Source organism: Neovison vison, chromosome 3 (genome assembly GCF_020171115.1).
Source record: "Neovison vison isolate M4711 chromosome 3, ASM_NN_V1, whole genome shotgun sequence".
Taxonomy (NCBI): domain Eukaryota; kingdom Metazoa; phylum Chordata; class Mammalia; order Carnivora; family Mustelidae; genus Neogale; species Neogale vison.
Window position 1 is genome coordinate 124,139,607 of NC_058093.1, and position 15,256 is coordinate 124,154,862.

The window sequence follows — 15,256 nt, forward strand, 5'->3', positions numbered from 1 at the left end:
CCAGCGGCGGCAGGCCTGGAACCATGGCAGAGCCACTGCCCAGCACGCGTAGACCCAGAGAACGGCCTGGCTCTGCCTCTAGGAACTGACCCTCCCAGCGCCCAAAGCGGCCAGCACGCCCCGGTCCGTTGGTAAGGGAAGTACCTGGAGCTTTCTCCACGAAGATGACTTTGGAATCTTGCAGGAAGTTGTGGCCGGACAGGACCATCTTCTTCCCGCCAAGGACAGGGCAGCTGGCCGCGCTCTGTTTCTCCACGAGGGGCAGCTCCTGGGCCGAGCGCTGGGCTGCGTGGGGTCAGAACAGGGAGAGTGAGCACGTGTCCCCGGCCTCACCTCAAGCCGTGACCCGAGACGGCACCCCGGGGTCGCCCGGCCGGTCAGCAACGGGCACCTCCCGGCAGCATCTTGGGCAGAGCGGTGGGGGGCACGGCGCGTACACGCACGGCCTCCTCACGAGATGCGGGTTCACGGCACCACGCGGACATGAGCACAGCAGGCGGACGTCTGCTCTGTGCTGGCGGGAACGTCAGGCCACGAGGACCTGAGCACAAGTGCAGGTCTGGGCATGAACAGGCCACCCCAGGGGGACCCTCGGCCTCTAGGGTGACACAGGTGCTCCTCGTGGACAGGATACACGGCTCCAGGGGAGAAGCACCCATCCGGCTGCTGCGTCCAGGGGCTCTTGCAGCTGGGAGCCACGGTGAGGCCCGGCCGTGGGCCCTGTGGATACTGGGGGTGGGGTCTCGGGACCCTGGGTCCTGTCAGTGGAGCCACAGGACCAGAGGGTCTGGGACAAGGCCAGCAGCCACCAGGTAGCAAGGCGCAGAACGTAGGGAACTGGGGTCCCCCGAGGAGGACGGGGCACCACGAGGCCATCAACCCGAAGCTCCCGTGGCCAGCTACACATACGTGGTTCTCACCCAGCCGGTGGGCCTGCAGGGAGGAGGCCGCGCCTCGGGCACGTGCGGGGGCCTGCGGCAGAGCCCTGGGCCATGCTGACGTGTGGAGACGGGTGTCTGTGGGGCTCCACATTGGGGCCACGGGACAGACACTGCGGGGAGGAGGCCTAGGCTCTGAGGTAGGTCAGACGGTCAGGTCAGAGGTGAGGGAACCAAACCCAGCCCTCCCACTGAGACAAGGGACACGAGCCGCCGGGGCAGCCACACTCTACGAGGGAAGGAAGAGGGGTCGCAGGACAGGAGACACTCAGTGGCCAGGGGCTGGGCGGACCAGCCACAGTTCCTCCAAGAACAGAGAGAGACCTCCGGGGCATCCCGCCCAAGGCCTGGGCACAGGCAGCTTGTGAGATCTCCACCAACACCCTCGCGGGCTGACAAAAGCCAGCACGGTCACTCCCAGGGGACACAGAGCCCTTGCCGCGGCGGCCCGGCAGGAGCAGAGCGCTGGGCCTCGAGGCCGGACGCCCCTGAATCACAGGCCTGACGAGAGAAGAGGAAAGCAGGGGCTGGGAGGGAAGGTGAGTGAGTCACACGCAAGCCGCCGAGCTTAGATCTGCGCAGCCCCACGGACCGGACGCCAGGATCCCGCCGGGTTTCTGAAATGGGAGGGATTAGCTCACGGGGGACGAGCGCAAGCTTCTGGCGTTTGGGAACCGACTCTCCTCTCTCCCCCACAGGTGCAAGAGCAGGGCCCCCACACAGAGCCTGTGAACCCGAACCCAGCGCGGCGAGCTTCCGGGGGCTGCTGCCGCGGGCGAGGGACAGGAGCGATGCACTCGTGAGGACGGCTCACAGGTCTCCAGGCGCAGGGACAGGAAAGGGGCCACGAAACAGAACATGGGACACGGGGCCGGCTCCGATACTCACAGCACTCGATGGGGTTCGAGGCCACTTGCAGGGACAGCGTCCGGCCGCTGGGCTGCGGGATGTGGACCCGGAAGACCAGCCTGACCCTGGTGTTCTTCCTCCCGATGTCCGTCTCCCCTTTCCGCAGCTCGATGTCTGAGTTTCTGAGCTTCAGGATCCCAGCACAGTCCACGCTGCTCGGAAGAAGGGTTCACGCCTGCCCGTCCGTCCCTGACGTGCCACGCAGGGCGTCTCCGCCCCGCCCCCCGCCGAGCCCACCGGGCCCACGCGACAGCACGCGAGGGAGACGGCCCGTCCCTCACCCCCTGGGAGCGGAGGGTGGGGCGCCCGACAGTCTCGGGAGGAGGGAGGAGGCCGCGGGTCGGGCCTTGTAAGGTCAGTCGTCAGCCCAGAGACGGCTTCCCTGGAGCACGAGGGCAGTCCAGACGCACATCGGCGACGACAGGGCCCCCCTCCCGAGAGAACTCTGCACCGCCCCCACCGTCAGTGTCACTGTGCGGTCACCCCCGAACTCAGAAATGACCCGGTGTCGTGTTCCTGAGGTGAACGCAGGCACAAGGGGGGACCGGCCACAGGCAGAGCTTACATGGCCCGCATGTTGTTCTCGGGCAGCAGCGGGATCTCCAGGACTTTGGTGTTGGAGAGAATGGCTTCGTGGCTGGTGGTGGAGACCGTCTTGCCCGTGATCCGGTGGACCTGGTAGAAGGCGTGGGGCCTCAGGAGGCGGTCGTCGGCCGTCCCGATGAACAGCTGCAGGGTCAGGGGCTCGTTCTCCAAGTAGCCGTGGAGCTGGCGAGAGAATGAGAAGCCTCCGTACGCGTGCCCCACGGCTCCGAGCCCGCCCGGCGTGCGCCGGCAGAGCTGATTCACGGAGAAAACGCGCAGCTGGTGCTCGGCACACGTCCCCGGCCCGGTCCCCGTCCGCGCCGCGGTGACAGGCTCCTAGGCTCATGTGGCCGGAGCACGGCTGCCGCCTCCGCTCCAACACACACCCATGTGTGCCACGCGGCATGTGCATCGCACGCTCGCCCAGCGCCCACGTGCCCCGTGTCGCACGCACGCACACGTCTTGCACGCGTGCCACCACCGCGAGCAGCACCCCGGGCACCGACATGGTGACGTGTGGCCGTGCGCGGCTCCCCCCGCCTCCCGCGAAGCCTCGACTCCTCCCTGGCGCTTGTGACCGTCCACTCTCTGCCTGGCACATTTCCGCCGAAAGGACCGCGTCCGGCAGGCGCCACCCACGAACCCAGGGCCACACCCGCCGTCCGCAACTCTTTCCCTCGACAATTCGGGCGCGCCGGGCGGGGCAAGGTCCCCCTTCTCACTCGCAAACCGTCCTAACAGCAAAGAGGACGCGTGCAGACAGCCGTGAACACTCGGCTCCTCCGTCTCCCCGCTCAGGGCCCGTCCCCTCCAGGGGCAGGGGACGGCCACACGCAGCCCCGCGCCCGCCAGCCCGCGCCCCCGGAGCACCACCCGGAGCCTCGATGAGCCCCGAAACCCCACGCCTCCTCACTTCTTCTACTTTGTTTCTGTGTCACGGCCTGTTGTCCAGCCGTTCAAGCAACACCGTCCGGCGCACGGAGCCACGGCGTCTGGGAAGGAACGCCACCAGTGCCACCGGAGGCCACGGCTGCCGGCCCGCAGCCCGAGTGGGCTCTCTGAGGAGCTACCGAAGGTGACCCTGGACGCGGACACACATCCCGCCCACCGGCCAAGGCTGCAAGGGCTGGACACCACCTGAGCCCCCCACAGCAGCCTCCTCCGTGCCCAAGGCAGGTAAGATGCAGGCGGCGGGGCCGGGAGGCACAGGGACAGCCACGTAGACACCCGGGCTCTGCCTCTGTGCCGCAAGGGGGCCACCCCAGGGTCACCTCACCCAGCCGGGGTCGCCTCGCCCACCCCGAGGAGGCAGACACGGGGTCAGAAGAACCTGCTGGTCCACGCAGGCCTGGACCGTGGTGGCGGGACAGGCGGCCCCGTGCCCTCGGGGGCAGCGCAGGCAGCAAACACTAACAGGAATGGATGGACGGCGGCCCCGGCAGCGTGGCAGCTGGGAGGGCACGAGGCCAAGGCTGTGCCGGGGTGTCACAGGGATTCCTGGAGCTCTGACGTGAACGCAGGCCGAGGTCTCTCCGCGGGCAGGAGGCTGTGAGGAGGCGTCCCGGGCTGACCTCGCACACCGTCTCCGGGCAGCGGGGTTTGTCAGGGCGGCAAGCCTCACGTCTCCCTCGGAGAACCACAGACGTCAGAAACCGGAGCGACAGCCCAGACGGGGGATGCGGGGCGAGGGCTGGTCTCCGCTGTCCTTCGGGCGCAGCGGCCTCCAGGGGGGTCAAGGTCAGTGCTCCAGGGGCCGGTCAGCGAGACGCCATGGGGACGCAAAAGGCCTGTGGGCGCTCCCCTCTGAAGGCTCCTGGCTGCGCCCCCCGTGTGGCCCCCGGCCTCGGAGGGAACCCGCTCTGTCCTGAGTCGCGGCTGCGTGCTTGCCAGCGGCTGTGAGGAGGGAACAAGCTCGGCTCCTCCCAGCGTCGGGCCGGACAGTCTCGCTTCCTGGGAAGTGCAGGTGTCCGCGTGCCCGGTGCGTGCGCGTGCCCGGTGCGTGCGCGTGCCCGGTGCGTGCGCGTGCCCGGTGCGTGCGCGTGCCCGGTGCGTGCGCGTCGATCTTTACGTGGGCTGAGGGCCGAAGCCTCTCCAGGGTGCCCTGGCGTGGGGAGGGGGACACGGCCACGCCGGTGCCCGCCGTCCGCGGCCCGGCGAGAGCAGCTCCAGTGCGTCGTGACGCGTCCGGAGCACGTGAGCGTCTTCGTCTTCAGCCCGACTCGGACCCTTCCACACCAACGCTCCCGAGGTCAGAGTGCCGGTCGAGAACGGAGACCGAGCCCCAGCATCGGTGAACCCAGGAACACGCCTGCTGCCACAAGGGTGCCTCGAGTCAGCGCGAGGCTTGAATGGAAGCCGGGCCAGGACCCGTGCGCTCACTGTGTGAGTCAGTTACAATGAGCCCCGCATGTCCCACGAGGGCATCTGCACAGCGGCGGGCCGTCCACGGCGCAGGTCCGCGCGGTCAGCAGCCTGAGTGCCGGGGCCCGGCCTGCCACCCGCCAGGGCAGAGAACGGGGCGCTTGTGCGTGGGGTCCCGGGGAGGGGCTGAGGCCGGGGCACCCCGTGCGCTCAAGTCCCAGGTACGGCAGGGGAGACCCTGACGTCACCTGGCAACGTCCGAAGGTGGGTGCTCAGTGCAGGAGGGGGCGCGGCTGGGGATGCTGCAGTGTTGCCAAGTGTCCCGCTCACTCCGCACATGCCTGTACACTCACACGTGCAGACACGCACCAGACACGCACACTCAGACCGCAAGGACACACAGATACACTCAGATCCCCACACAGACCGCACACGCACGCCAGACCCCACACGCGCACACTCCGACCCCACACGCGCACACTCTGATCCCACACGCACACACTCCGACCCCACACGCACACACTCCGACCCCACATGCGCACACTCAGGCCCCACACGCGCACACTCAGACCCCACACACACGCCAGACCCCACACGAACACACTCTGATCCCACACGCACACACTCCGACCCCACACGCACACACTCCGACCCCACATGCGCACACTCAGGCCCCACACGCGCACACTCAGACCCCACACACACGCCAGACCCCACACGAACACACTCCGATCCCACACGCACACACTCCGACCCCACACGCACACACTCCGACCCCACACGCGCACACTCAGACCCCACACGCGCACACTCAGACCCCACACGCATGCCAGACCCCACACGAACACACTCCGACCCCACACGCGCACACTCAGACCCCACACGCGCACACTCAGACCCCACACGCATGCCAGACCCCACACGAACACACTCCGACCCCACACGCGCATACTCCGACCCCACACGCGCACACTCAGGCCCCACACGCGCACACTCCGACCCCACACGCGCACACTCAGACCCCACACGCGCACACTCAGACCCCACACGAACACACTCCGACCCCACACGCGCACACTCAGACCCCACACGCGCACACTCAGGCCCCACACGCGCACACTCAGACCCCACACACACGCCAGACCCCACACGCACACACTCAGACCCCACACGCGCACACTCAGGCCCCACACGCGCACACTCAGACCCCACACACACGCCAGACCCCACACATGCACACTCAGACCCTACACGCGCACACTCAGACCCCACACGCGCACATTCAGGCCCCACACGCGCACACTCAGACCCCACACGCACGCCAGACCCCACACGAACACACTCCGACCCCACACGCGCACACTCCGACCCCACACACGCACACTCCGACCCCACAGGCGCACACTCAGGCCCCACACGCGCACACTCAGACCCCACACGCACGCTAGACCCCACACGAACACACTCCGACCCCACACTCGCACACTCAGGCCCCACACGCGCACACTCAGACCCCACCGCACGCCAGACCCCACACGAACACACTCCGACCCCACACGCGCACACTCCGACCCCACACGCGCACACTCCGACCCCACACGCGCACACTCAGACCTCACACGCACGCCAGACCCCACACGCGCACACTCAGACCCCACACGCGCACACTCACATGTGCACACACGCAGCAAACACCTGCGCACTCACAGTCAATATACAGCAGGCGCCACCCGTATGCACGCATGGGCACGCGTATACTCCCACTGCACCCCGTGGGCCTGTGCACACACCCACACTCACATCTGGACGCACATGGGCACTGTGCTCGGTCGGGACGTCGGGAAAGACCTGCGCATCTGTGCACGTGGTCTCGTCCACGGGGCTTTTCCACATTAACACAGAGTCACTTCCCTGCGGAGCCACAGGTGCCTGACCGACACGGACCCCACACGCGTGTGCAGGCGTGTGCCCGCGGCAGGGTCTCCGCGGGGCCGGACGTGCCGTGGGCGTGTGTTGGGCAGGTGGAGAGGCCGCAGCACGGCTTCTGCCAGCCCCGCACACGCCCGCGCCGCGCCGTGACCCCGTGCGCACGAGTCCCTCACTGGCCATGCAGAGCCCACACGCAGTGCCCGTTTCGACGCGGCTCGCGCGGGGGCTGCTTCCGAAACGCGTCTCCTCTCCCAGCTGGGACGCTTTCTTCCCACGTGAACACACAGGTGTGCCCAGGAGTGGTACTGGGCAGCCAAGACCGGCTCGTCCGCCGCCGACTCCGCAGCCTCACCGGGGAGGACCCTCAGCCTTTTGTCCACTAACGAGCTCAGAAAGCTCGGTGCCGAGCTAGACTCAAATCCGTGTTTCTGTGACAGGAAACATAAAAGTAAAGTCAGAGCCTGATTACGGGGCCATTTCCGCCGCCCGCTCGCTCATTCTGTGACATTTAACACAGCACGACGTAAAGGAGTCTTCGGCCGAAACGGTTTCTCGTGTGGCTGAGGCGTGTTCCAGACGGACAGGAGGACCCCACGGGCTCGACCGCGGCCCCGCTGCAGTCACACGCTGTGGAAACGAGCCTCCACGTCCCCCGGGACCGCCCTGTGGCGCCTCTGACAGCCGGCGGGACGCGGCGGATTCTGGGTACAGCTCGTCCTTTCAAAAACATGCCATTTCAGTGAAAACGGGCATATTTAAGGGTTATCCCGGGAGATGAACATCTATTATTTAAAACACGAAGTTCATTTTCAGGAAAGTCATTTGAATACTTCACACGTTCCCTGCCTGGGCTTCGTGCCCCTGGCACGTTTAGCGTCTGTCAAAACAATATTTACACAATTACCTGTCACAACAGTGACCTCTCTTTGCTTCAACTAAACTGAACAAAACGCAGGATTCCGTTTCCAAGGTGGAAGAACCGTTAAGTTTTCCACACGTGAAAATGTTTGTTTTTAGCTCTGGTGCTGAGCTCAGCACTTACGGGCAGGTGACAGGCGAGTGACAAGTGGGCCAAGTCCTCCGGAGGCTGGCACACGTGCGGCTCGCGGGGTGTGGGGACCCGGCCAGCCCAGGGCCACGGCCCACTGCTCACGGGCCATCCGTTCACGGGGAAATGGTGCATTTCACACCGTGTGAAATTCGTGTCTTCCCACGAGGCCCAAACAAGCCGCACGGAGAGGGAAGCTCAACATCGCCTTTTTAACGCCAAACTTGTGACCACAGGGACGGCAACCCGAGTAGCGCGTGCTGCTGCCACGGCAGGTCCCGAGTCCTCAGCGGGCAGCGAGGCCGCGCCCATGCCTACGAGGGGTCCCGCCCCCAGAAGGGTCTCCCGCAGCCTCGCGCTCCCTCCAGAGACGGAGAGTGGCCTGGTCTTCGGTCCTGCACTACGGCAGCAGGACTCGGACGGTCGCGGGGCGGTGGCCTGTGGTTAGCGGTCAGGGCGACTCGTGCCTCTGGTGCCGCCGCACACAAACACACAACCTGTCACCAGACGCTGACCCACCGCCCTGGAGACCTCATGACGACGGGCAGAAAACGAGAAAACCAGGAACGAGAACATGGGGACTGAGCGGTCGGAGGAGAGCCCTTGATCCGTCTGAGAACACGGACATGACGTGTCCATGCGGGCCTTCACGGGTCACGCCCCCAGGCACCTGCCAGGAACCGTGTGGGTCTTCACTGGGGGCTCCGGGCCCCGTTGCTGAGTGTGTGAGAGGCCTGTAGTCACGCCGCCCGGTCAGGACACTCAGGACGACCTCGAGAAGCCGGCCACGCTGTGTGTGCGTGCGTGTGGACACACGTGTGCATGAGTGTGCGCGTGGGCCTGTGTGAGACAGCATGACAGCAGATACGGACGGAGGTGCAGGCGTGTGTCTCACTGGACGCGGGCAGAGAGGCCACTAGCACGTGGTCCGTGGTCAGGAAGCAGCTCCTGGGCAGGCGGGCACTGGGAGGACCACGCAGGCCGAGGAGACGGGCACCAGCTTCAGGCCTCGCCCCCAAAGCACCTGCAGGAAATCCCGACGGCGTCTGCGGAGCAGAGATCCGGGCCCCACGAGACAGCACGCCAAGTCACTTCCAACAGCGTCACTAAGCGGACATTTTCCGTGGCAGAAAATCCCCTGGTTTGCACCGTGGAACTTGCGATGTGACGTCTTTCCTGTAAGCGACCTGCGGGACAGAAGGACAGCAGGAAAGCAGGCTTCTTTCCCAGGTGCTGTCGTCTCAGGAAGGTGAAGAGAGATTCAGTCGTGGAGGACCGTGTGCCGCCTCAGCTCTGCCGGCGTCCGGGAGCCGCTGCCCACGCGTGGCCCTGAGTGAGGACACACAGCGTGTCGTCCCCACAGGTCCCAGCTTCTCCGGGGCAGGAACATCTGGAGAGCCTCTGTCACCCGTGCAGCCGACCTGCCAGGACTGGCGCCGTGTGCTGGCGGCCAGCCAAGCCCTGGCCGGGCGGGTCCAGCAGCCCAACTGTCCCACACCCGGACCCTGCCCTCTCTCAGAGGCGAGACTCCCACAAGGCCAGCACCGGCCCCTCGGCTGGCCGGAGCGAGGACCAAGTGACCAAGAGTCACGACAGAGTGGGTCATGGCTCCCTCTTGAGGGACACAGAAGACGGGGACGCGTGGCTGTCCTCAGAGCATCCGACGGCAGCGACGGCAAGTCGAGCGGTGGCCATGACCGCAGCCATTGGAGACGGACGGAGGCTGGACTCGTGTTCAAGCAAAGCAGAAGGGGGACCTCAGGACGTGTCCCGCGTCTGTCCCGAGCCCTGAGCCTCTCTGACAGACTGCTACCCTGGCCCCACGGCCTCGATGGCTTCGGTCTCGGTCCACGTCTCCGTCCCCCTCTTCTCAGGCTGCGCCCAGAGTGTCTGTCTGAGCAGCGCCGGCTGTGAGAGCTGGTCTGGGCCGTGGCCAGCAGAACCCCGCGTGGGGCGTGTGGACGGGGGACCGGCCGCGTCGCAGTAAGGGTAACACACCGTCCTCACGGCCACGTTTCGCTGACCCTGGACACACGAGCACAAGCTGAGTATCCACCGCGGGGAAGGAGCTCACACGCCCCGGACGGAGGCCCTCAAACACCGAGCCCAGGCGTAGCCTCCAGAAGGGAGGAGATAAATGACCTCGATGTGGAGGCCCCGTATGTGTCGCGGCCAGCGAGCAAGCAGGGGGACATCGCGCCCGCCACACGCACACACACGCAAAGTACACAAATGCTCGCCTGTGTGCACACTTGTCTATCCGTGCGCGCAGATGTGTGTGCCTGTGTGTGCGCGTGTGTGTGCGAGCATGGCTGTGAGCCTGTAGGGGCGTGCAAGTGCACGTGTGTGCGTGACGGCTGTCCGTGTGTGAGCGTGTGCGCGGGTGTGCACCCCAGCCAGCGGCCGCACCACGATGCCGCAGTCCCCCTGAAGTTGGGAATCCCTCCCGGGAGCAAAGGGTCTGAGGAAGGTCCGCAACCAGGTTTGCCCTCGGGGGACGGCAGGCGTGTGCGGCGCCGTCGGCTTCTCGCCGCGGGCTGAACCGCACTTGGTCACGGACGAGAAGCGGCCCAGGGCGCGGCTCCTGTCAGGAAAACGAGCTCATTTCTAGAGTTTCCTGCATTTTGACACACAGAATTTTTCTTTCTGAATGGTAAAAAGTAAACCGTCACCGCCCAGTAAGTGGGCAAGGGTCTGTCGTGTAAGCATTTGGGAAGCACAGACGTCCGGAGGCGGCCCCTGGGGACCACCCGCCAGGGCCCACGCGTGGCGCGGGGACACGGTCTGCCTCTGGGCTCACACTCACTTCGCCAGCAGGACAGCTCGAGTTAACGAGGACGTGAAACCTGCCAAGGGCTTTAACAGTCAACGGGCTCCACAGAGAGTGTGTTTTATCTCACTCGAACACAACGTGGACAGAGCAGAGGCGGCCAAGAGGCTCAGGGCTCGACGTCCTGGGGCCCCACCTGCTCCCGCGTGCGGAGCCCGGACCCAAGCCCGGACCCAAGTCGGCGGCGTGTCGGCTCTCGCTGTGACGGGCTGCGTCGGGGAGGCTCCCGTGGGGCTGGCGTCACACGTCCCCAGCTGCCCCCGCCGTCCGGGACCGGCACGACGCCCCCCGGAGGAAGGTCCGCGGTGCTGGGAGCAGGTGTGCGGCGTTGAGCAGCTCTGCGGGGCGGAGGCCGGAGCCAGCCTGGTTTCCGGCCGTGACCGAGGGAAATGGAGGCCCTGTCCTCGCCCTGGACAGCCCCCACAGACACCCTGCCGGCAAACTTACCCGAACGCGGGAGGCCTGGGGCTCCAAGAGCCGGGTGGGCCTCCTGCTCTGGCCCTGGCAGAGCGAACCTGCCAGGACGTGGAATCTCATGTTCCCAGCGGTCAGGGACCCGGCGCACGTGACTCGGGGCCCAGGAGAGCCCGCCGCTCGCCCCCTGCATCGTCGAGACCGCAGACCTACGCCCGCCGACGAAGGCCGCGGAGCACGGTCAGTGCGTGCCGGCCCTTCCCTCTGCAGCCCCTCAGCTGGCACATGTCTGTGCGTCAGGGACGGGTCAGGCTCCGATCCGGTGTGGCCCTCCCCTCCGAAATGGGCAGGAGCCCCCGATGCCAGAGCGGCCATGCCACGGCAGTGCCCTAAGGGTCTTCGTGGAGGGTCCCGGCCACAGGCCACGAGGGCGGAGACTCTACAGACTGGCCCCCACTGAAGCAGAGGGCGATGGGCAGAGGCCAGACCAGTGGGGGGGAGCTGGGGTGCAGCACTAGCCGTGGCCACGGTGAACAGCTCCCTGCGGGCAGCAGACACTTGGACCCGCTGCCCGCTGGCTCATGGCATGCAGGGGTCCCGTCCCACGGCAGGAGCAAAGCTCCCGGACCACCCCCGCGGGCCGCCTGGCCCGACCCCTGCGCACGGATGGCGCATCTTCAGACGAGCCACGGAGCGGGTGTGCGGGGCGCTGTGGACGATGGGGGACCACACAGACACGTGGAAGCCACGGAAAAGAAGTTACATTAACTTCGGAGCAAAGAATGTTTTGCATGGAAACACTACATTTAGCATTTCTAATTAAAAACATGCTGAGAAGCCCCGACTTTCTGCTGAGAAAAAAATGATCTAGAAACAGTGCCGAAGGGCCCCAGAAACCATGAGGAAACACTAAGGTGAACCACAGCGGCAAACACACCGTCGGTGATTCCAGACCCCAGGGCGACCCGGGAAGCTGGCCGCAGGGGAGAGACAGCAAACTTCTAGAAACATCTATCCTCGAGGAGAGCCCCAGCCACTATGTGGCAGGTGTGACTCGGCACAGGTGTGGGCTCCCACAGGGACACATCCAGGGCTCCCAGGAGCTCCTGGACCTGCCCCCCAAGACCCGGACACGCGGGCACGCCCGGTCCCACGAGGTGGCGTCCCTACAGAGCTCAGTCACCGGATGCCCAAAGCCTCCCTCCCGCTTGCCACACAGACGTCCACTTGCACGGGGGGAGCACCCACCACGCAGCCCTGGTCGCACAAAGCTAGCGTCTGTTACCTCCCCTGACCTCCTTCCGCCCCGGGACCCCCACGTGGGGTCGGTCAGAGGCCCCCGAGGCTGTGCTCCCGGACCCTCTTCTTCCTCAGGGCAGCGCCTAGGAGTCCTGGAAGGACAACACCTGGTCAGTTTACCTGTCACTACGGTACGAGGAGGTGTGGACAGAGCGGCAGCTGCAGGTGAACCTTCCAGAAGCCATGCCCGGCCTTGGTGTTAGCCCTCAGGGACCCAGGGGGCCGTGGAGGCAGGGCCCCGGCACGGAGGCTGACGGCAGCGGCACGCAGACAGCAGGATGGGACGTTGGCCTGTGGCCCGGCTGGCACCTCTCCTGGCAGCCAGTGCCACGGGGGCTGGTCAAGGCACGGCTGTGCGTCCCGCCTCGGCACAGACGGGCCCACGGGCGGGCCGAGAGGGGTCTGTGCTGACACAGAGCAGAGTGCCCTGTCACCGACAAGAGCCCAGCGTTCTCCCGGAGGACGGGGGCCCGGGGGAGCCCAGCGCGGGGAGACTGCCCCCACTGGCACGGAGCCGGCGGCCAGGGCTCTGCAGCGCAGGAAGGAAGCGTCCTTCATCTGGAGACTCCCCGGAAAGACACGGCAGCCTTCAGAAGGCACAGCCAGACAAAAGGTGAAAACCGGAGCGCCTGGAAAGGGGGTCACCGTCCCCGGCCCATGCCGGCTCCCAGGACCCACGTGCAGGAGACGGGGCCCCACAGAGCTGTCGCCCACGGCCCGTACATCATGTCCCTGCCTTTCTGCACGCACGAGGCCGCGTTGGGGCGGCAGCTCTCCCCACGCCGGCCTGTACTCAGTGAGGCCCCGGAGGGACGACACCCCGCGTTTCCTCCTCAGGGGGAGAGCTCTGCTCACAGGCCAAACACCGGGCTGTTCCGGGCACCCACGCGGAGGGCCAGCCGGCGGGAAGGAGGCCCAGCCTCAGAGCACATGGGACAGAGACTTCCCAGCTGGTCTGGCCCTGTGGGCCCCGGCCCTGTGGCTCAGCGACCCCGGAGAGGGACAGCTGGGAGCGTGGATTTCCCCGCTCTGACGTTTTTATTAAGGACGCCTGCTCTTCACCACTGTCCCAGTGGAAACGCCTGACGCCCGCATGCCGCCCGCACCTGACCTGACGTTTCGGACGCTTGGCCACAGTGAGCACAGACACCGCCTGTGTGTGAAAAACGGTCCTTCGAGGATGGCTCAGGAACCCGCTGGTGCTAATTACAACACTGGACACGATCGCAGGCCAGCGGCAGAGCTTCTGAGCCTGGAACCACCTTATTCTGAAGTCTGGACAGCCCTGAACGAGGAGGCCAGAGCCTCGGACCAGAGGGTTGCTGGCCGCATCCGCTGCTTCGCGACTCACGACTTTACTCACAAGGGGGCATCTGGGGCCACAAGGAAATCCCGAGCCACACTTCCAGCAGCTCTAAGTGACGAAACGCACACAGTTGTTTCAAACCCACAGTTAGGGACCCTGCCTATGTCACAAGCCGCTGCCACGACCCTGCATGCTCCCGCACAAAGACCACGTTTGGTCTGCTGGACGCCACAATGTTAGAGGGGCGCGCAGAGTGCAGTATCTCTCTCCATGGCCCCAGGAAGCCCCTCGGGCTTCCTGTCGAGGGTAAAGTCCTTGCTGGCCATAAACGCAGACGGCTCTCTGCACACGGGGCTGGGCAGGTGCACCCGGTCGTGGCCCCGCAGCGTGGGGGGCGCAGGGGCGCCGGCAGAAGCTCGTGTGCTTGGCAGACCCACTGCTTGGACGCAGCGGCAAGGGGAGGGGCAGCCCTGTGAGACATGAGTCCACGTCCTGTGCAGGTCGGCCACGCTGGCCACGGGGCGGGGGTCAGACCTGCATTTTATCTCCCTTGGTGTGGTTCTCGGCTGCTGGGTGGCCATGGATCTGGAGATCCTGATGCTCACACTCAGACACCCCCGCACGTTTGCCGTCAGGCACGAACGTCGTCCGGGAACACCCGTCTGTCTGTCCCCTGTGGGAATCCTGGCTTTCCGGGTGAACGGCCCAGTCCGGCGAGTAGGAGGCAACGCCCACTAGGACGACTCAAGTAAGAACCTGTCGGCCGGACCCCGGCGTGACGGAAATGAGCTGAGAGTGCCCAGGCCCACCTCCGAACCCCGGGACGGTTTCTGGGGCCGCCGGAACCCTCGCTCCGGGGCCACGAGCTGCGTGAAACGATGAGTCACCGTGGGAGCCCTGCCAGCTGCCTTGCTGTGCCCATGCCCTCCCTCGGGGCTGCTGCCCTGACGCGGCAGCAAATACCATGTTCTGTGGGGGCCCAGGTAAGCCGAGAAGCCAGGTGCCAGGGGGACACTGGCACCCCAGGGCACAGCCGCCCCACCTGTACCCGAGGCCAGAGCCCCCGCTGACCACACCTGCGCCTGCGGCCAGGACTCACGCCCCAGCCCCCCCATGCCGCTCCCATGGCTGGGGGCCCCCCAACGTCCCAAAGAGGGTCCACAGCCAATTTCACCATCACCAGAAGGGGCCTCGCTGCCCCTTGACAGTGAGGGAGCCAAACGGACGGCACACGCTGTGCACTCGACATGCTGCTTCCAAGTTCGCGAGACCGTCGCTGGGTTTCCGGTTTCAGCGACCTTTGAATTATTCACACACGCGCGCCTCCTGTGAGGTGGGCTGGACGCTGTCGAGCACTTGTTTGGGTGACTCGGTAAGCAGAGCTGGACGGTTTGACCCGGGTCAGAGGTCAGCGATGTCCCCAGGTCGCTGCTTGGGCCCCTGCAGGGCTGCTGGGAACAGGGGACCCTGCTCTGGGGACGGGGCCCAGGGACACTGGAACCAGCCGAGCGCTGGCGGCAACGCGGTTGTCCCCGGCGAGGGGACCCTGCGGCACGAGGCCGTGGCGTGTCAGCAGCCACCCTGGAGGAGGACCGGCCTGCCCGCACCCCCCACTCTCCCCCGCAAAAGGGGAGGCC

The 15,256-nt window shown here is 66.2% G+C and overlaps 1 protein-coding gene across 2 annotated transcripts in view; it reads right to left on the reverse strand.

Annotated features, from left to right (window-relative positions):
* The window catches only part of NFATC1 (nuclear factor of activated T cells 1), a 95,223-nt gene that overhangs the window by 50,604 nt on the left and 29,363 nt on the right, over positions 1-15,256 (reverse strand). For both annotated transcript variants that reach the window (XM_044242778.1, XM_044242777.1), the window contains exons 4-6: positions 2,413-2,615; positions 1,827-1,999; positions 145-285 (exon numbers count right to left, since the gene is read on the reverse strand). In XM_044242778.1, coding sequence (XP_044098713.1) covers positions 145-285; positions 1,827-1,999; positions 2,413-2,615 — 517 coding nt within the window. The remainder of the gene's footprint in view (positions 1-144; positions 286-1,826; positions 2,000-2,412; positions 2,616-15,256) is intronic.